Source organism: Daktulosphaira vitifoliae, unplaced genomic scaffold (genome assembly GCF_025091365.1).
Source record: "Daktulosphaira vitifoliae isolate Bord-2020 unplaced genomic scaffold, ASM2509136v1 Scaffold_5, whole genome shotgun sequence".
In the NCBI taxonomy this organism is placed as follows: Eukaryota; Metazoa; Arthropoda; class Insecta; order Hemiptera; family Phylloxeridae; genus Daktulosphaira; species Daktulosphaira vitifoliae.
The window spans coordinates 17,107,244-17,124,273 of NW_026099576.1; the positions used below are offsets into that span (position 1 = coordinate 17,107,244).

At 22.4% G+C, this 17,030-nt stretch overlaps 2 protein-coding genes across 4 annotated transcripts; one reads left to right on the forward strand and one right to left on the reverse strand.

The window, feature by feature from the left end:
* The first annotated feature begins 1,615 nt into the window (after positions 1-1,615).
* LOC126908514 (cathepsin L-like) lies at positions 1,616-11,458 on the forward strand. 3 transcript variants are annotated; one of them, XM_050690666.1, is made up of 15 exons: positions 1,616-1,773; positions 1,971-2,072; positions 2,829-2,975; positions 3,045-3,125; positions 3,207-3,332; positions 3,793-3,957; positions 4,044-4,106; positions 4,197-4,304; positions 6,158-6,377; positions 6,944-7,092; positions 8,012-8,108; positions 8,257-8,528; positions 8,826-8,919; positions 9,679-9,752; positions 10,966-11,458. In XM_050690666.1, exons 2-15 carry the CDS (start codon positions 2,004-2,006, stop codon positions 11,038-11,040), a joined length of 1,740 nt encoding a protein of 579 aa, XP_050546623.1. In that variant the 5' UTR covers positions 1,616-1,773; positions 1,971-2,003; the 3' UTR covers positions 11,041-11,458. The 3 variants fall into 3 exon arrangements, with proteins under 3 accessions (XP_050546623.1, XP_050546621.1, XP_050546622.1); XM_050690664.1 differs by lacking the exon at positions 9,679-9,752 and adding an exon at positions 9,791-9,867; XM_050690665.1 differs by lacking the exons at positions 1,616-1,773; positions 9,679-9,752 and adding exons at positions 1,798-1,816; positions 9,791-9,867.
* LOC126908515 (dysbindin protein homolog) lies at positions 11,159-16,915 on the reverse strand. The gene is made up of 6 exons (XM_050690668.1): positions 16,671-16,915; positions 15,462-15,618; positions 15,274-15,406; positions 14,245-14,400; positions 12,710-12,859; positions 11,159-12,649 (listed from the first exon to the last, which is right to left on the reverse strand). Exons 1-6 carry the CDS (start codon positions 16,727-16,729, stop codon positions 12,564-12,566), a joined length of 741 nt encoding a protein of 246 aa, XP_050546625.1. The 5' UTR covers positions 16,730-16,915; the 3' UTR covers positions 11,159-12,563.
* Between the last annotated feature and the right edge of the window lie 115 nt (positions 16,916-17,030).

The window sequence follows — 17,030 nt, forward strand, 5'->3', positions numbered from 1 at the left end:
CAATTAAATGTTGAAAAAAGTTTTGATGGTAACTTGTCACTTAATAATTTTATGTATTCCTAGTGTAAAAATCTAACATAAAATTTCATATCTAATATAAAAATAAAAAAAATATTTTCATTGTAATTAATACTTCTTAACCTTAAGAGTAATGTAACTTTATTATTTTTTTTATTGAGTAATTTTTAAGTATTTTAACTCCTAATCAATTGAGGAATTAGTAATTTAATTTAGTTACTAAAAAAAATTAATTTACCATAGTTCAATTAATTAAACCCTTATATTGTATTTCTTCGAAACTATAAAATTTACGGAATAATAACCTAACATGTTATTCCAGTTGAAGCCTTGGCTCAAATTAAAAAAAAATTAAGAATATAATATACAGAATTATCAAAAAGTAAGGAAACAGGTCAATAGTTTAATCAATAAGAACAATAGTAACCGGTTTCCTTACTTACTGAACACTATATATCACCCTACAAAAAAAAAAAAAATTCAGTCTCTCACTTCTGGATCTTTTTATATCAAAACTATATCTGATGTAATTTTTTGTGAAAAATTTAGATGATGATGATAGGATGAAATTATAGGATACTTCCATTTATCATTGTTTATAGATGGTTGAAAATCAACTTAGTAGGGATCTTATATAGTAAATATTTTGCAAAAATCAAAAACTAACAAAGATTTATATCACTGTCAAAAAATGCTTCAATGCGAATGTACATAAAAAAAATCGACATCTCTCACCAATGTATTAACTAATTCATACGACTTAAATAATTATTTGTTACTTGTATGTAGAAATTTAGAAACATAAACAAATACGACACAAAATCAACTTTTTATAAAATTCCATTTTTACGAAACAAAAATTTTTTTTTTTACCTTTGGTGGTCATTTTGTTAATGAATGCAAAGCCCTGTTAGAAATTTTCTTTTAAATTTTAATTTCAATGCACAAACTTTAAATATTGTGGCTTATAATTAAAAACTAGTAAATTACAAAAGTGAAGTTTTAAGATTATTGGTATGTATAGAGAAGTGTATAATTTATCATACAGCAAAATATATTTTAGATTCCATGTGAAGTTGAGAAGGTATTAGTTTTACTATGATGTGTTTATTTTTGTGTCTGTTACCACTTTTTCTCAGCTCTCACCGAACGGATTTCTTTCAACGATACGTCAAAAGATCAAAAATCAAATCTAGTCGAAGACATTACCCTTAAAAATTGAAAAAAATTCCCTCGTTCCCAGTAAATAGGGGAAATCTTCAAAAAAATTACAAATTTAAAAATCACTAATTTTCGACATTTTTTCAATTTTTTTTACATAAAACTGCCATAACTTTTTCAAAATTGAACAAATCAATATAAATTTTTTTTTAATAGATGCATAATGTTGCAAATAATTACCTATTAACTAATATCTTCGATATTAGTTTTTGATCAGACTATAATAAATGTAACAAAACATAACACTTTTATTGTTCTGATTTTCTTTATTACTACTCGTATAACTTAAAACATATTGGACCACTTCATACTATCTGTTATATTGAGTTGCCGTTCAAAAGGAATGATAACAAATACTACTTATTTATAGTATTTGATAAAAAGATTTTATAATTAATTGTATGTTTACATTTCAGTAAAAAAATAAAATAAAAGGAAGATTGTTTTAACAGAAAATCATCAGTGTTCATTGCACAGTAGTGTGATCAACTGTGTTCTGTTCGCTATTGATTTTTGTTATGTTTATTTATGTTTGTAAGTATTTACTTTATTTGCTGATGTGATCCTTTCAATTTATGTAATTACATTTTCTATATTAACTACGCAACAGTTTAGACATAAATTATTTTTCCATTCTAAGTTTTTCATTGTTATTAGAATATTTAAATTTTACTTTAATTTATTTTAAATATTATGATTTTACGTATATATGTTTATTTGTTTTAATTTAGAATTTCAATTTATTTTAAATAATCTAATAAAAAATGAAGTTGATATTCATAGGCATTTGCCTGTGTTTAGTATTTGCTTCAAGAAATGCATTTTCTAAAATGGTAAGTAAAAAAATAACTAAGTTTTTTACGAGTAGTAAAAACATTATTTTTTAAACAATTACATTTTATTAGATAAATTCCACAATTTTTCTTGTTATAGAATTTTTTTGTAATACAGATAGTAAAGTAGTTTTGAAAAAATCATGTAAAAAAATGTTATTAAATTAAATTATAGTTTTTGAAACAATATTTTTGTTTTGTTCTTCAATAAAATAGAAGTATTGTCCCAAAACTTGTAATTCAATAAAAAATCAAAATTTATACTCATATTTTTGTTGTGAAAGTGCCTAATTGATTGTAATATCTAAAAATTCTACTGTAATAACCAACACTAATGATTATGTAATTATAATGAGTAAAATGTAATTTTTTCAATAAAATATTTTCAATATCTGGTTTTCTATTGGCTAAGCAATTTGTTGTTGTTTGACAATTAGTCTTTATACTTAAAATTAGGTTTACAAAAAAAACAGTCTTTTTATTACTAAAATTTGTTTTAATATTTACGAAAAATCTTAACAATACAATTTTATTTTAGATTCTAGAATTTTATAATTTTTTCAATTTGAGTTACAAAATTAGACCTCTCTTAAAAAAATATAATAACTTTTTTTGTTTTTTTTTCTCAAAAATTATTTTTTATTTCTAATAGATTTGATTATTTAAGAAAAATTCCACTTCTATTTAAGAAGATAGAAGTTATTTTTTTATTAAAAATAGTTATAATGTAATTAAATTGTATTATTATTTTTGTAGATTTCACCAGCTGGAGGTTACAGTTCATTAGATATCAACAGTGATGTAGTTAGGACAAAAGCACTATTTGCTCTTGATTCTATTACTCAGCAAACTATGTCAAAACGTTCTTTAGGTTTGGTTAAAATAGTATCAGCTAAATCCCAAGTAATGATCGAACATGTCTTAGTTATATTTGTTTTTTGATCATAATTTATTTTTCATTTTAATTTATAGATTGTTGCAGGAGTAAATTATAAAATTGGCTTACAAGTTTGTGAAAAAGATTTAACTAATACTGACCAATTAGATTACGAGGTTAATATTTCATATTATTATTTTTTAAATTAAGACATTGAATTTTTATATTTTTATTTATAAAAAATGTTTCTATTTTAGGTTTGCCATGCATGTGATGTAACAATTTGGGAACAATCTTGGTTAAATCGTATAAATGTTACAAAAGTTGCTTGTTCTAAACCTAAAAATTTGGCATCTTTGTCAAAAGTTTCTATAAAAAAAAGAGTATGAATTTTATTGTGTTTTGTTTTCTTATTTTTTATCTTACTCAACTTAAATTTTTTTTAATTAAAAATAATTTTACTCAAAAATAGGTTTTCTATTTACATTAAATAGTTATTATTAATATTATGTTTATGTCTATAAATTTTTGAGTAAATATGAATTGATATTTTTTTATTATATTTTAACTTTGGTCTTACTTAGTTAAATAAAATTTATTGAACATTTAACTTACAATAATATTGATGAGACAATGTTTATTGAAAAGTATAAATTTTAATTTGTTTTTATCAAATTGTACAGAATAAGATACAATTATTTATTTTTAATTTTTGTTTTAATGCTTATGATAGTGTTGAGTATTTAAGTAGTAAATATTTATGCAAATATTTGGTTATCAATAAAACAACTATGAATAAATTATTTTCTATGATATTTCTTAGGAATTTTTTTTTATTACTAGGATATACATGACAGTGAAAATTCACCATTTGGTGAAAGATCAAGTCTAGACCCATATGATATGAAAGTTCAAGAAATGGCATCATATGCACTAACAAATATTGATAATCAAGTTGGATCCGGTAATTCACATTTACTATCTAAAATTTTATCAGCAACAAAACAAGTAAAAATAAAAATTTTTTATTACGTATATAAAATTATTTATTTATTAAATATGTTATTAGTTATTAAAATATGTTTATTTTAAAGATTGTATCAGGAGTTATGTATAATATCAAAATGGAAGTTTGTGAAAATGGATCTATTTTGCCGGTACTGAATATGATTATTTTTATTTTAAAATGCAACCATCCAATTTTCTACTTAATTTAGATAATTATTCTAAATTAATTTATTTTGTAGAAATGTAGGATTTGTTCTGTCAATGTATGGGAACAACCTTGGTTAGAAAGAAAAACTACAACTAGAGTAATTTGTAATGAACCTTATCAAACCACAATAGAAATATCTGTAAGTTGTATAAATATTCAAAAGATATATATTTTGTTGTTTATTGATATAGTTTAAATTAACTTAGTTAAAATTTTTTTTTTAGGAAATATTTTCTTATAAAATATAGCTATTGCTTATTATTCAAAAGTTAACTAATGATATTAGTTATTTTAAAGATTTTTATTTTATGCATAAATTCTAGGGTTACAATGTCAATTGAATCAATACTTTTAAAAAAATGTTAAGTAATCATTTTTAAGATTTTGAGGAAAAACTAAAAACAAACAGGTTTTTTGTAATATTGTTACTGCAATACTTAGTAAAACTACACTTTATGAATGTGTTAAATTTTTCATGGATATGAAAATCTTGTTGCTAGAAGTGTTTAAGGATGTATTCATGTTTACAGTTGAGTTCTGATGTTTCGGATTCAACTGTAAACATGGTTACATCCTTAAGCACTTCAAGCAAAAACTATACTTTTAACTAATTCTTTCTTTTTTTATACTCAACTCATTATTACTTCATTATATCTTTCTATATAACAGAATAAAGAAATAAACGCTCTTCTGGGAAAAATTACTTAGCATGCTCTGATTTAAAAAAAAAAATTTTCAATGAAAGTACTTTGTCACGAAACTGAGAAAATGATTGCCAATAATTTAAAAAAATGTTGTTGCTCATCAGCAAGAGTTTTAAAATATCAACTGTTTTCGAGAAAAATGCTCACTAAAGCTATATAAAATTTAATATTTTAGTAATATTTAAATATAAATTTTATTATTGATAAAAAAAACTAACTGGTTTTAATTATTTTATTAAACATTCAGTATTATTTATATTGTTTACAAAATTATATGTATAGTATTTAAAAGTTTATTTAGTATTGCATATTTCTTTACATGTAGCACACTATTCAAATTGTAGACTGTAAATCTTTTAAACCATAGTAATATATGAGTGAGTATTCAGAGGGTGTATGAAGTAGGGTTTTATTTTTAATTTAATGGGTTTTTATACTGAAAAACGTTGAAAACCAATCAAATTACTTTATTTTATTAAATTTTAAAATAAGTAGTACCTTACCTGGAAGTTATATAAAAAACTCACAATTTTAGAGATAAATAATAAGGCTTTATTTACACCCACCCCTCAAGATATTTATTCATAGTTTACTATGATTTAAAAGTTTTATATCATATAAATAAATATAATTATTAATAATTACTTTAATTACATAATTAATAATAAAAAATTCTGATCAAGTTAATAAGTTTTCTTATTATTGATAAATAATAAAAAAAAATGCTTTAAATCTAATATAAGAAGACAATAATTATTTAAAAAAAAAAATTATTGTATCACAATTTATAAGAGTTGTGTTATTTGTCATTGTCATTGTAAGTTATGATGAAATAAGACACTATACGTACAATATGTAAAATGAGTATAAAACCACTGAACAATTTTTTAATAATTTTGGTTTCGTATAACATAATTCTGATAAATTATTTAAAAATAAAATAAAATTGATAAATGATTCCCAATAAACCCATTATAAATAAGGATGTTAACAAACTAATGTCAAAATTGTATTCAGCAGCCTAAAAAAACTTATAAATCAGCTTCTTTAATACTCTAAAGCACAAATTCTAAATCTTATTAATTTTGTCTAAAAATAAATTTGGTTCTATTTTGTGGGAAAATTAAAAATCATATAAAATGTTTTTTCAATTTTTTATTATGTTCCAATAAACTTTACATCTTTAAACTTACATCAAATTAAAACTAATACAATGTACTTTAAGATAATAAAATAATTACTAGATTTTATTAGTATGGACCTTTGAATTTATTATTTATTATTTCAGAAAACATTGTCTTACAAAAATAATCGTGTTGACGATAGATTAAAACTTAAAAGTGATTTCGAAAATTTTATAAAAACACATAAAAAAATATACACTTCTACTGACGAAAAACAAAAACGTTACCGTATTTTTGCAGCAAATATGAATAAAATAAAATTATTACAAGAAAATGAACAAGGAACAGCAATTTATGGAGCTACTCAATTTGCAGATTTAACTAGTAAATATTTTATCATTATCATATTATAATGAGTAGACATAACTTAGGATATAATTAATTATATCCTACAATTAGGTAAATTGTGAATGTTAATTATTTATGGAATAATATTTGTTTTATATTATGAAAATTATCAATACATATTATAACAACATAAATTAAAGTAAAATAGCATTTAAAATTAGTGTCAAAAATTTTCCATTAAATGTAAAAATTGTTTATATTTGTTTTCCTAAAATATAATAAATATTAAATCTTTTAAATGGTGAATATGTAAAAGATATAATACAGTAGATACTTCAAATCTTAAATAAATGTTTGAGATATTGAGTTTTATGAAAAAATAAAAAGTAGATAACATAAATTCTGAGCAAATTCAATATATGTAATGAAAAATATAACATAAAATGAATTTATTGTAATAGATTATAATTTATAAAAGTAATAAATACATATAGAAAGACATTCATTCATTTACACAATTAATGAATTTCTAATGATGTTATTATGAATAAATTGCAACTCTTAGTTGTGTTATTATACCTAATTTTTATTTTGGTTTATAGGTGAAGAATTCAGTCAGAAATATTTGGGTTTAAATTTATCAAAAAAATCTAGCAAAGTTCTTCCTATGGCTGATATTCCACAATTAAATTTACTTCCTGATGAATTTGATTGGAGAAATCGTAGTGCTGTTACTCCAGTGAAAAATCAGGTGAAAATTGTATTTATGTTTTTGTAAGTTTAATTATTTACTAAATAAATTTGTAAATTACTTAAATTATAAAAGTAAAAGATAAATAGATGGATAGCACATGGTAAGGATGAGACCTGCTCTAATGTTTAAACTGGGAAATTAATTTTGTATGAGCCATAATTCTTTTCATATTATTATCGGTTGTAAATTGATTGTAAATTATATTTTTAATTAAAACTTATGCATCCAAATTATCTGATAATTCCTCAGCTAGTTTTTAATGCTACTTAAGGTAGACTATTTAGAATAACTCCATGTTTTCTATTTTCCATAGTTCACAAAAGTTGATTCAAATAACTTTTCATTGCCCTTTTGTCTTATATCTACATTATTTCTGCAATCTATTGGAAAAATTCCCATCATCCCTATAGGCTACTCTGCACATAGTTTATGATGTTTAAGGGAGTAAGTTTTCATTAAGTCCATTTTAATATCTTGACGACCTCATTTTGTTTATTACCTATATTTTAAGTAGTTTAAATGTGTTACATGAGTCCCAAGCATAACATTTCTAGAAGGTACCATTTCTCATCTTGTCATGTTGTCTCTGTATATAAATATATTTATATTCATAGGCGTAATTTAAAGAAAATGCTTAAGGGATCTAATTCCTTGGTAAGATGAACTACTATCCTCCTATGTATTGACAAACTAACTATTCTTCATTATAATAAAAGTATGTTGAGAAATATGTCAGAAATAACTCTTAATTAAGCGCGTAAGCTAAAATGTTAATTTAATTAGAAATTAATGTGATTTGACAAGTTAGACTTTTTAGAACAGATGTAAAAATTTTTTAATCTTTAAGGATAATAAAAAAAATTGTCATACATTTTTATATTTGTATTATTTCTAAATACTTTAAAAATGATCATAGGGAAACTGTGGATCTTGTTGGGCATTTTCAGCTGTTGCAAATATAGAAGGTCAATATGCAATAAAATCAGGAAATCTTGTATCTCTTTCTGTTCAAGGTATTCTACATTTTTTAAAAATATTTTCAAGATTAGATCTATTAAACATATTAATAAAAATGTCATTCATTAAGTTGTATTTTGATTTTTATCTTTATTTTGTAAAATTCAATATTATTTAAATATATGTTGTAATTTAATTTTACAGAATTAATTGATTGTGATAAAGTTGATGAAGGATGCAATGGTGGTTTAATGACTCAAGCTTTTGAAGCTGTTGAAGAACTTGGTGGCTTAGAAACTGAAGCTGATTATCCATATGAAGGTCATGCTGATAGGAAAGGTTGTCAATTAGTTAAAAGTCAATTAAAAGTTAAAATTGATAGAGCTGTTAATGTATCTTCTAATGAAGAAGATATTGCAAAATTTTTAGTAGAACATGGGCCTCTTTCAGTAGGTGTGAATGCTAATGCTATGCAGGTATGTAATATAATTAATATTTAATTTAAACATATCAACAAGAATAGAAAAAACTCATAATTTTTTACTGAATTTCGTAACAATATGGATTTAATATACTAAATTTTAAGTCAGGAAAGTTTCATTAATTTGCTTGACTATTGTCTACTAGAGATTCATATTCAAAATAATTAGTAATTTTTTTTAATTGTTGGACTTACATTACTAAAGTAATTTTTTATTAAGTTGAATGTGGTTTTGTATTTAATAATATTCTTAATGAATTTTCAATTGATTGAAACTTTGTATTTTTTTTAGTTTTACTTAAGAGGTGTCTCTCACCCATATCGTGTATTATGTGATCCAAAATCTTTGAATCATGGAGTTACAATTGTTGGATATGGAGTGCACAGTAAGATACTATAACATTAAAACAATTATTAAAAATTTTGTATTTTCAGTTCGTTGGTAATTAATTAGTCTTATCCTTAATTTCCTTATTTTTTTCAAGTTTTATATTGTCCAAATATGTTTACTTTTATATTAGCCTATTTACACAAGTTTTAAAGAAAAATATTATCTATATCAANCCCATATCACAATAAAAATTGCATATTGTTTAAGTCAGTGGTCGGCAACCGGCGGCCCGCGGGCCGTATCCGGCCCGCGTGGCTATTGAATACGGCCCGCTTTAAATTCTAAATCGACTAATTTAATTGAATATCATTTAGTATAAATATAATTGAACGTTGCGTTTTTGGTACGGGTATTTTATATAAGTCATATTATTATTTTAAGTTGTAGATAGTATTTTTTTGCATAATAAATAATGTAATTATAAATTTTTTTTTTTTATCTGGCCCGCGAACTCTTTTTAATTTGTAAATGTGGCCCGAGAATTAAAAAAGGTTGCCGACCACTGATCTATATCATACTGTGTATGATATGAAGAATATTTGCATCTGTTAAAGCCATTAAAAAATGTAAATTTAAATCTATTATGTATTGTGCAGTAGGCCATTATAAAGTTGCATATTTAGAGGAAGCTAAAAGGGCCCATTGGTCCAACCAAAAAATGTCAAATATAACTCATATGTTCTCAAGAGAACAGAAAATTAAATAGATGATTTTTAATTTTTCTGTAATTTTTATATGAAATATTTAATTTTAGGAACCAAATATACCAAAAAAAATCTTCCGTATTGGTTAATAAAAAATAGTTGGGGTCCTAGATGGGGTGAAAAGGTAAGCTAAACCATTTAATTAATTTATTTATTTTTCAGGCAATCCTAATTTAAATGATACTGTATTACCATATTGGACCATAAAAAATAGTTGGGGCCATGAATGGGGAGAACAGGTAAAAGTTTTATACCAATATGTAACTGTTTTTGACAAAGTATATTAAACACTAAAGAAATATTCAAGACTTTCTTACTTAACTAAAATAAATTTTTTAAAAATTTGAACAATCAATTTTAAGTTTTGATGCAAAGCTGAGAATGTATTGGTTTTATGCACATTTTTAATATTTTAAAATTATGCCACCATAAAAAATGGCATTTCCAAAATTGTTTTTTCTAAATTTTAAAACTGGTTATAAAGATGGTGTAAATAAGAAAAATTTTCACTATCCTTTCAAATGAAATGATTGTATCATCGTTATGTTGAATTTTTTGTTATGTGGAAATAAGACACCCACATTTTTCATAATTAGTCAAGTGTTTCTGTATACAGAGTACTTCATTAAGGATAAGACACTCATTTTCTTGACAACTATTGAAAAATTTTAATTTTTGTAAAAATATGTAATTCAAAAAACTATTATATATATATAAAAAAAAGTTTTAATTTTGTTCTTATAATTGTTTTTATCTAATCAAGATTTTGTTTTAAAATTGTTTGAAGAATTTGATTTAAAGTACAATTTCAACATTAATTTGGTTTTCGAAATACCGGAAGTAATAATAATCAGTTTTAATTAGTCATAAATTATTTTTATGGTAGTTATCTAAAAAATTTTTCCACACCAGTCTTTCAAAAAAAATAATAACAAAAAAAGGTTTATCGGTTAAAAAAACTAAAAAAAAAATAAAAATATTCAATACTCTTCAAGAAAAGTAATGTCTTACCCTTAAATTATCCTGTATATCGATGACTAATATAATTATAGGTTATTGTAATTTTAAGCATTTTTCAAGAGCTCCATTTAAAAATGCTTACTGCTTTAAGATTTAAAGTAAATTCTAATTTTTAAAATACTATAAAATAGTGAATTTTTAAAATTCAATTCACCAACTATAACAGTTGCTGTTCAAAAATGAACTGTTTTCTATATTTATTCCTTTATCTCATTTTTTTTTTAAATATTACTTATCTCTTTTGTTTGTTAGACCATTAATATGAGAGTTGATTATTATAATCTTAATAATATTGAATAAAAATTTTTTTTTTCTAGGGTTATTATTTGCTCTATAGAGGTGACGGGTCTTGTGGTGTTAATACCATGGTTTCATCTGCTATTATTGAATAAAGGAAAGAAACCATCTAGGAAAATTTAGTTTTAAATCTATATAAAATATTACCATTAAATGTCATCAACATTTTTTATTGTTCATTTAAAATACCTTGTTTATGAAACATTTTATCAATGTTGCTGCTACTTAACCCTTAAAAGCCGATACACTATTTTATGAAGTATCAGATAATGAAAATTTGATAGCACCAACTTTATCTTAAAATAAACTCTTGTCGAGTAACCATTAGGGTGCATTAGTCTTTTAAGGGTTAATGAAATGTTTTTTTAAATTAATATGGAATAAATTAGAATAATATGATTTTAATAAGTAGTTTAGTTATGTATTATTGCAAAATAATTTTTATACTTAATTTATTAGAGTATGTTTTTGATTGAAAATAAACTTTCATCAACATTGTTTTCTAAGTATAAATTTATGAGTTTTCTCTTTTAAAATCATACATGTAATAATTAGGGCTAGGAATTTGTAGCATTTGCATTTTTTTTCACATTATTTTAGCACATATCTTGTGAACAATGAAAATTTTATGTAAATGTACAAAAAATTAAATAACTTTTATTCATAAAAAAATATAGTATAACAAAAATTTGTAATACTTGGATAAGAAGAGTGGTTTGTATAATGTTTACAAATGTATCATAGTAGTAACGATAGTTAAAAAACATTTTATTAGATATTTTTAAAACTATTTATAGTTTTTCATTCCTAGATTAAGTCCTTTAAGACTTTATAATACCATAATTTTTAGGTCTTTTTAAGATTTTTTCAAGTGATTTCTAATTTACCACTTTATAAATGAAGTTCTTTGAAGCCAAATTATTGTGATTGGAATTCAGGTAGTAAAATAAAATTAAATAATAATTTTTAGATTTCTTAAAAATGATTTAAGATATGGTCAGAGAAATAGCCAAGTAGGATTTCAAGGTTACAAACTGCATTTGAATATTTGCTGTGTGATATTTTGAAACAAGTTAAATACTTGGTCATTCATTTTTTCACATAGATATAAAATTTCATTCAAGTATTCTAAATATTAATATTTATAAACTCAAATGTGGTAAGTTAGTAAATTATTTGTCAGTTGTAAAATATTATTTTTGACTAAATATTAAATTTGTAAACTATTTTTCACATTATAAAGATATTTTTAAAAGCATAATTGATAACTTTTTTAATGTATTAAATGTAGGTTTTTAGCGCATCATTTTTAGCCCTAGTATTATTTAAGTACTTCTATAGCCAGGATAAAATTTTTAGCTGAACTTTACATTAAATTAAACCTTCTAATAAATTATTAAATTAAATTAATAGTAATTTTTTTATTATTATGCTAAATTAAAATTTATTTATATATCTACATAGTAAAAAATAAAACTTTTATAATTCAATAATAATAATAACATATCTTAACACTTTAACTCAATACATCACAGTACTAAGTCTGGAAGACATAAACCCTGAATAAATCCACTTAAATCAAGTAACTTTGTACCATTTTAATTATTCTATAATAATTTTAAGAATTTAGAAGTTCATTTAAAGCTTCAGTGTCATCTTCTATTTCAATATCCTCGAGTGAAACTTCATCACGTCCACTATTATCTATAAGTAATGATTAAATATTAGAATTTTATCAGAGAAATTTTCAATAAATTTTTATACTTTTCATAACAGGAATAATGCCAGATATAATATACTGACGCATATCTTGTTGGAATACTTGATTGAAAATTTCTTGTCTTTCTTTAAGTTTAATATTAATTTTTTTTTCCAATTCTTCAACTTTTTCTATATGTTCCGCCTCCAATATATCTAAAATTTCGGTGTATGCAAAATTAAAAAATGATACAATATTGTATAAATTATAAATATAGGCTAAATTAGTAAATTTGGAAAATCAAATATTTTTTAATTTGATATTATTCAGTGTACAGAGGGCAAATATTTGGTATTATTCAATGAAGAATATTTAATAATTTTTATCATATCTATTTATTAAATTTTATAATTACAAAATATCAACTAGATTTAAATAAATCTTTTTCAAAAAAGTCGTCTTTTATCCCTTTTCTTACAAAAAATTCTTATGAGTTGATAACAATTTTAGGACAAGTATTCATTGAGATATTAATATATTAATACATAGAATGGGTATATAGAGAAGGTGAGTGCTACTTGTACTGGTGTATGTATAACATATTCACTCTATATATTAAAACGTTTTTAAGTCATTAAGTACTTGTCTTAAAATTGTTATCGACCAACTATAATTTTTTGCAAAAGAAAGGCTATTTTAAATGTTGAAATAAATAATAACAAATATGTTTTGAAAATTATAATAAGGTTGTAAAAAGGCAATAATTAAAAAAAAAAAATTATAATTTTATCAAAAGTTATGTTGTTAATGGGGTGGTCTGAAACACTGTGTGTAACTGTACATAAGGTCAAGAATGGTCTCTTTATAAAAATGAAAAATTTTTTTCCTTTATTTTTAAATAACTATTATAGAATTCTTAAGTATGTAACAACATGACGACGAATAACCAAATATAAATTACTACTAAAATATTAACCTACTATGGAGAATACTGGATAGTTTCTAAATACAGATCAAATTAACTCCTATAATTTTTGATACAATTGAGATTTTGTTGTATTTTTTTATTTGCATTCTTGACTGATTTAAAATCATATTTTTTATAATTGTTTTTAAAATCAATAAAGTTAATCTATTTTTAATTTTAAATTTTAAAATAGTATATTTTTAATACTTAACTTACAAAAGTGATTAATGGATTATATCAATTCTAGAATGAGTAATTATTGAGTTACCAGCATTTTAGAAAACATTGAGTAGGTAAGTAATACGAGTCGAAGATGCATTATAAACATACACTAGTACGAACTGTACCCACATGTGCAATATATCCTCTATACTTGTAACTCAATAATTACTCGTTCTATAATTGTTATCTGTTAATCATATTTGTAAGAAGTGCTTAAAAATGGTGCTTAAAATTTAAAATTTAAAACTTAAATTTTATTTCATTATTGAAAACACATAATAAAATATATGATTTCAATATAGTTTAAAAATTTATTTTAAAAAAATGTTAATTATAGCAAAAGTTATGAAAGTTGTTAATCAGATTTGTTTTATACTTAATATATAATTGTTATATTTAAAAAAATTTTACTGCTTGTTTCTTCTAGTTCTTTAAGCTTTTTCCCTCTGTACACAGCTAGCTGAAATCTTTCATTTAACATTTGTTCTTGCAACTCCTGTTCTTCAACAATATCTTCAAGTTTTAACAATTGGTGCTCTACATTAATGATTAATTTTTGAATGCAATCTGAAAAAAAAGATAATTGTTAAAATAGATTTTGTAATTAATTACTTAAAAAAAAAATCTTTTCAATGCTGCAAATAAAAAGGAAATTACAGTTTCTAACATAAAATGTATATAAAGCAAAAAGAAAGTTATTTATATGAAGATCTATTGCTAAATTAAAAATATTTATTAAATAATTATATATTAGAGAACTTTTATTAAATCTATATGAGATGCTTGGTGTGGGAACATACAGTTTTTATTTTATTTTAAATTTTTCATTCAAAATAGGTCTTTCACATTATCTTAAAAAATAAAGATATTTCTCTAGATTAAAATATTATTTAGCAAATATTAAATTTAACAAGACAGGCATAAATTAAAATTTTTTCTAGGAGAAGCATGAAATATTTACATTAGACAGGCCAGTTGGGAGCTCTGTCCTACATCCTTCATACCATACCAATACACATATGCTTATATTTAAATGCAATATACCTATAATACTAACTGTTCTACATTATATTAATATTATACATATTTTTTCTTAAACAATAAATAATAAAATATTACAGGTGTCCCACCATGATTTACTAATTTGGCTAATTAGGAAATATTTGAATTAGAAAAAGAGGGTGGGACACCAACATTTAGATAATATATTTAATATTATTATTATTTTATAAATTATAAATGAAATAATTGCTGAAAAGGCATTACAAATTTTAAATATGCTAAATATTTTTAGTAGACCAAGCCTTCCAAGCCCAACAATTTGTGCCTATGTATAACTAATCAATTAAGTCAAATAAGTATCAAATTTACTATACAAAATGTTTGAAATAAGGAATCAAATTGCTTTTATTATTGATAAGATAAATAAATTAGAATTACCCATGTCTTTAATAGCATTTTCAATATTGTTAACTAGAGTAGGTACTGATTTCAAACAAGAAGTCATAATATCCATTTGTTTCCACTGCTTATTCATTTGATGATGTAACACACCAATTAATTCACTAACTTCCTAAAGATATATTTTACAAATTAAAATAACTTTATTTTATTTTGGCTTTTCTAACCTCAGCTTTATGTGAGTTATCTTCAGCTAACAAATGCAGTTGGTTCCATTCTGTTTGATATTTGTGTAATAAATCTGCACCAGCATCAAAATTAACTAAACATTCATCATTGTTAATAGAAACAATGTTAGACTCATTAGTAGACAAGCCCCTTAAACTAAAAATAATTAGAACTTAAATTAATTTTTTTAAATGTAAAATAATACATAAAACTGTTTTATATAAAAATTAAAATTATAAATAAAAATATTTTTCCGTAAAATAGAGGTTTACAATAAATAAAATAAAAAAAATATTTATCTATAAAAGTTATTAACGAATTATTAATAAAATTAAGTTGTTTGCCACATTGACTTATCTATGATTTTTGAAGGGTTATATCACAACAAATTTTTTTACCCCATCCAAATTGTATTCAAGAATTTTTTAGGATAATTACTGAATAAAAATACAGGGCGATTGATTTATTTTTAATCACTTAAGAACTTAAAGGATCAACAGTTATTAAAGTTTTTAGTTAGATCTGAGATATATTAAATAAGCTTTTAATTCCATATCATAGTAATACAAAATAAAAATAATAATTAAATAGCAAATAGTAATTCATTAGTTAAAAATAGTAGTTTTTCTACTAAATTTTATTTTATAATGCACTTTCTAAAAATACAATATACTTAAAGATTATTTACATTTAATAATATTAATTTACTTGTTGTCAAGGATTAGTAAAATGTTTGAAATCTATTGAATAATAAACAAATTCATATAAAAAAATACTTTCAAAATAAATAAAAAAAAGTTTTTTACTAATATTCGAGAATTTAGATAAAATAATTAAAAGTACTCTCTACACATTTTAACAATAATATCATTTCATTCAATAATACTAGAACATTAAATTCTGTCACAAAATTAAGAAAACTGAGACAATAATTGACAACAGGTAAGTAACAAACATCATTAAATTAAAATATTACTATAGAATATAGATTAGTTACAAAATTAAAATATGGAATTATTATTAAGGTACTATGAATTAAATACATATAGTCTTTAAAATCATAAGTTTAAAATAATTAAAATTATGAGCTAAAAAAATAAGTATATTTTTATAAATAGATTTTGTATTAATATATTTTTATCATAGTTTTATTAAAATGTCACATTAAATATTTTAACTGGATATTTTTATTAAAATCAAATAAATACCTTGCAGTTAAGCCTTCTTGAACTACACTTTGAAGCTTTTCTCTAATTGTACCAAACATTTTAAGCCTTCTTTAATACTAAATTAAAAAAAAACTAAATTTTAAAGCTATAAATACAGACTAGTTAAATACGGTTTAAAATAGATAAAGTTACTTTTTTTAATTTAAATTTTTACGATTTTACGTCGAGTATTATATTTATGTAAAAATTAATTTTATAAATTTGGAAATAACAAAAAAAATATGACAATTAGAAAAAAATTTGATTATCAATTTTAATGATAACAGTATTATCTGTTTTGTTACTTATGAAGTCCGTAACACGTACCTTACCGTCACCAACATATTATGATAAGACAAT

Bases quoted from the DNA above. Each gene is read 5' to 3' on its own strand.
- LOC126908514 (XM_050690664.1), top strand. From the start codon at position 2,004: ATGAAGTTGATATTCATAGGCATTTGCCTGTGTTTAGTATTTGCTTCA. The intron at 2,073-2,828 runs GTAAGTAAAAAA...TTATTTTTGTAG, and splicing joins GAAATGCATTTTCTAAAATG to ATTTCACCAGCTGGAGGTTA. The intron at 2,976-3,044 runs GTAATGATCGAA...TTTAATTTATAG, and splicing joins TAGTATCAGCTAAATCCCAA to ATTGTTGCAGGAGTAAATTA.
- LOC126908515 (XM_050690668.1), bottom strand. From the start codon at position 16,729: ATGTTTGGTACAATTAGAGAAAAGCTTCAAAGTGTAGTTCAAGAAGGC. The intron at 15,407-15,461 runs GTTAGAAAAGCC...ATATATCTTTAG, and splicing joins ATAACTCACATAAAGCTGAG to GAAGTTAGTGAATTAATTGG. The intron at 12,860-14,244 runs GTAAAATTTTTT...CCGAAATTTTAG, and splicing joins AGAACTAGAAGAAACAAGCA to ATATATTGGAGGCGGAACAT.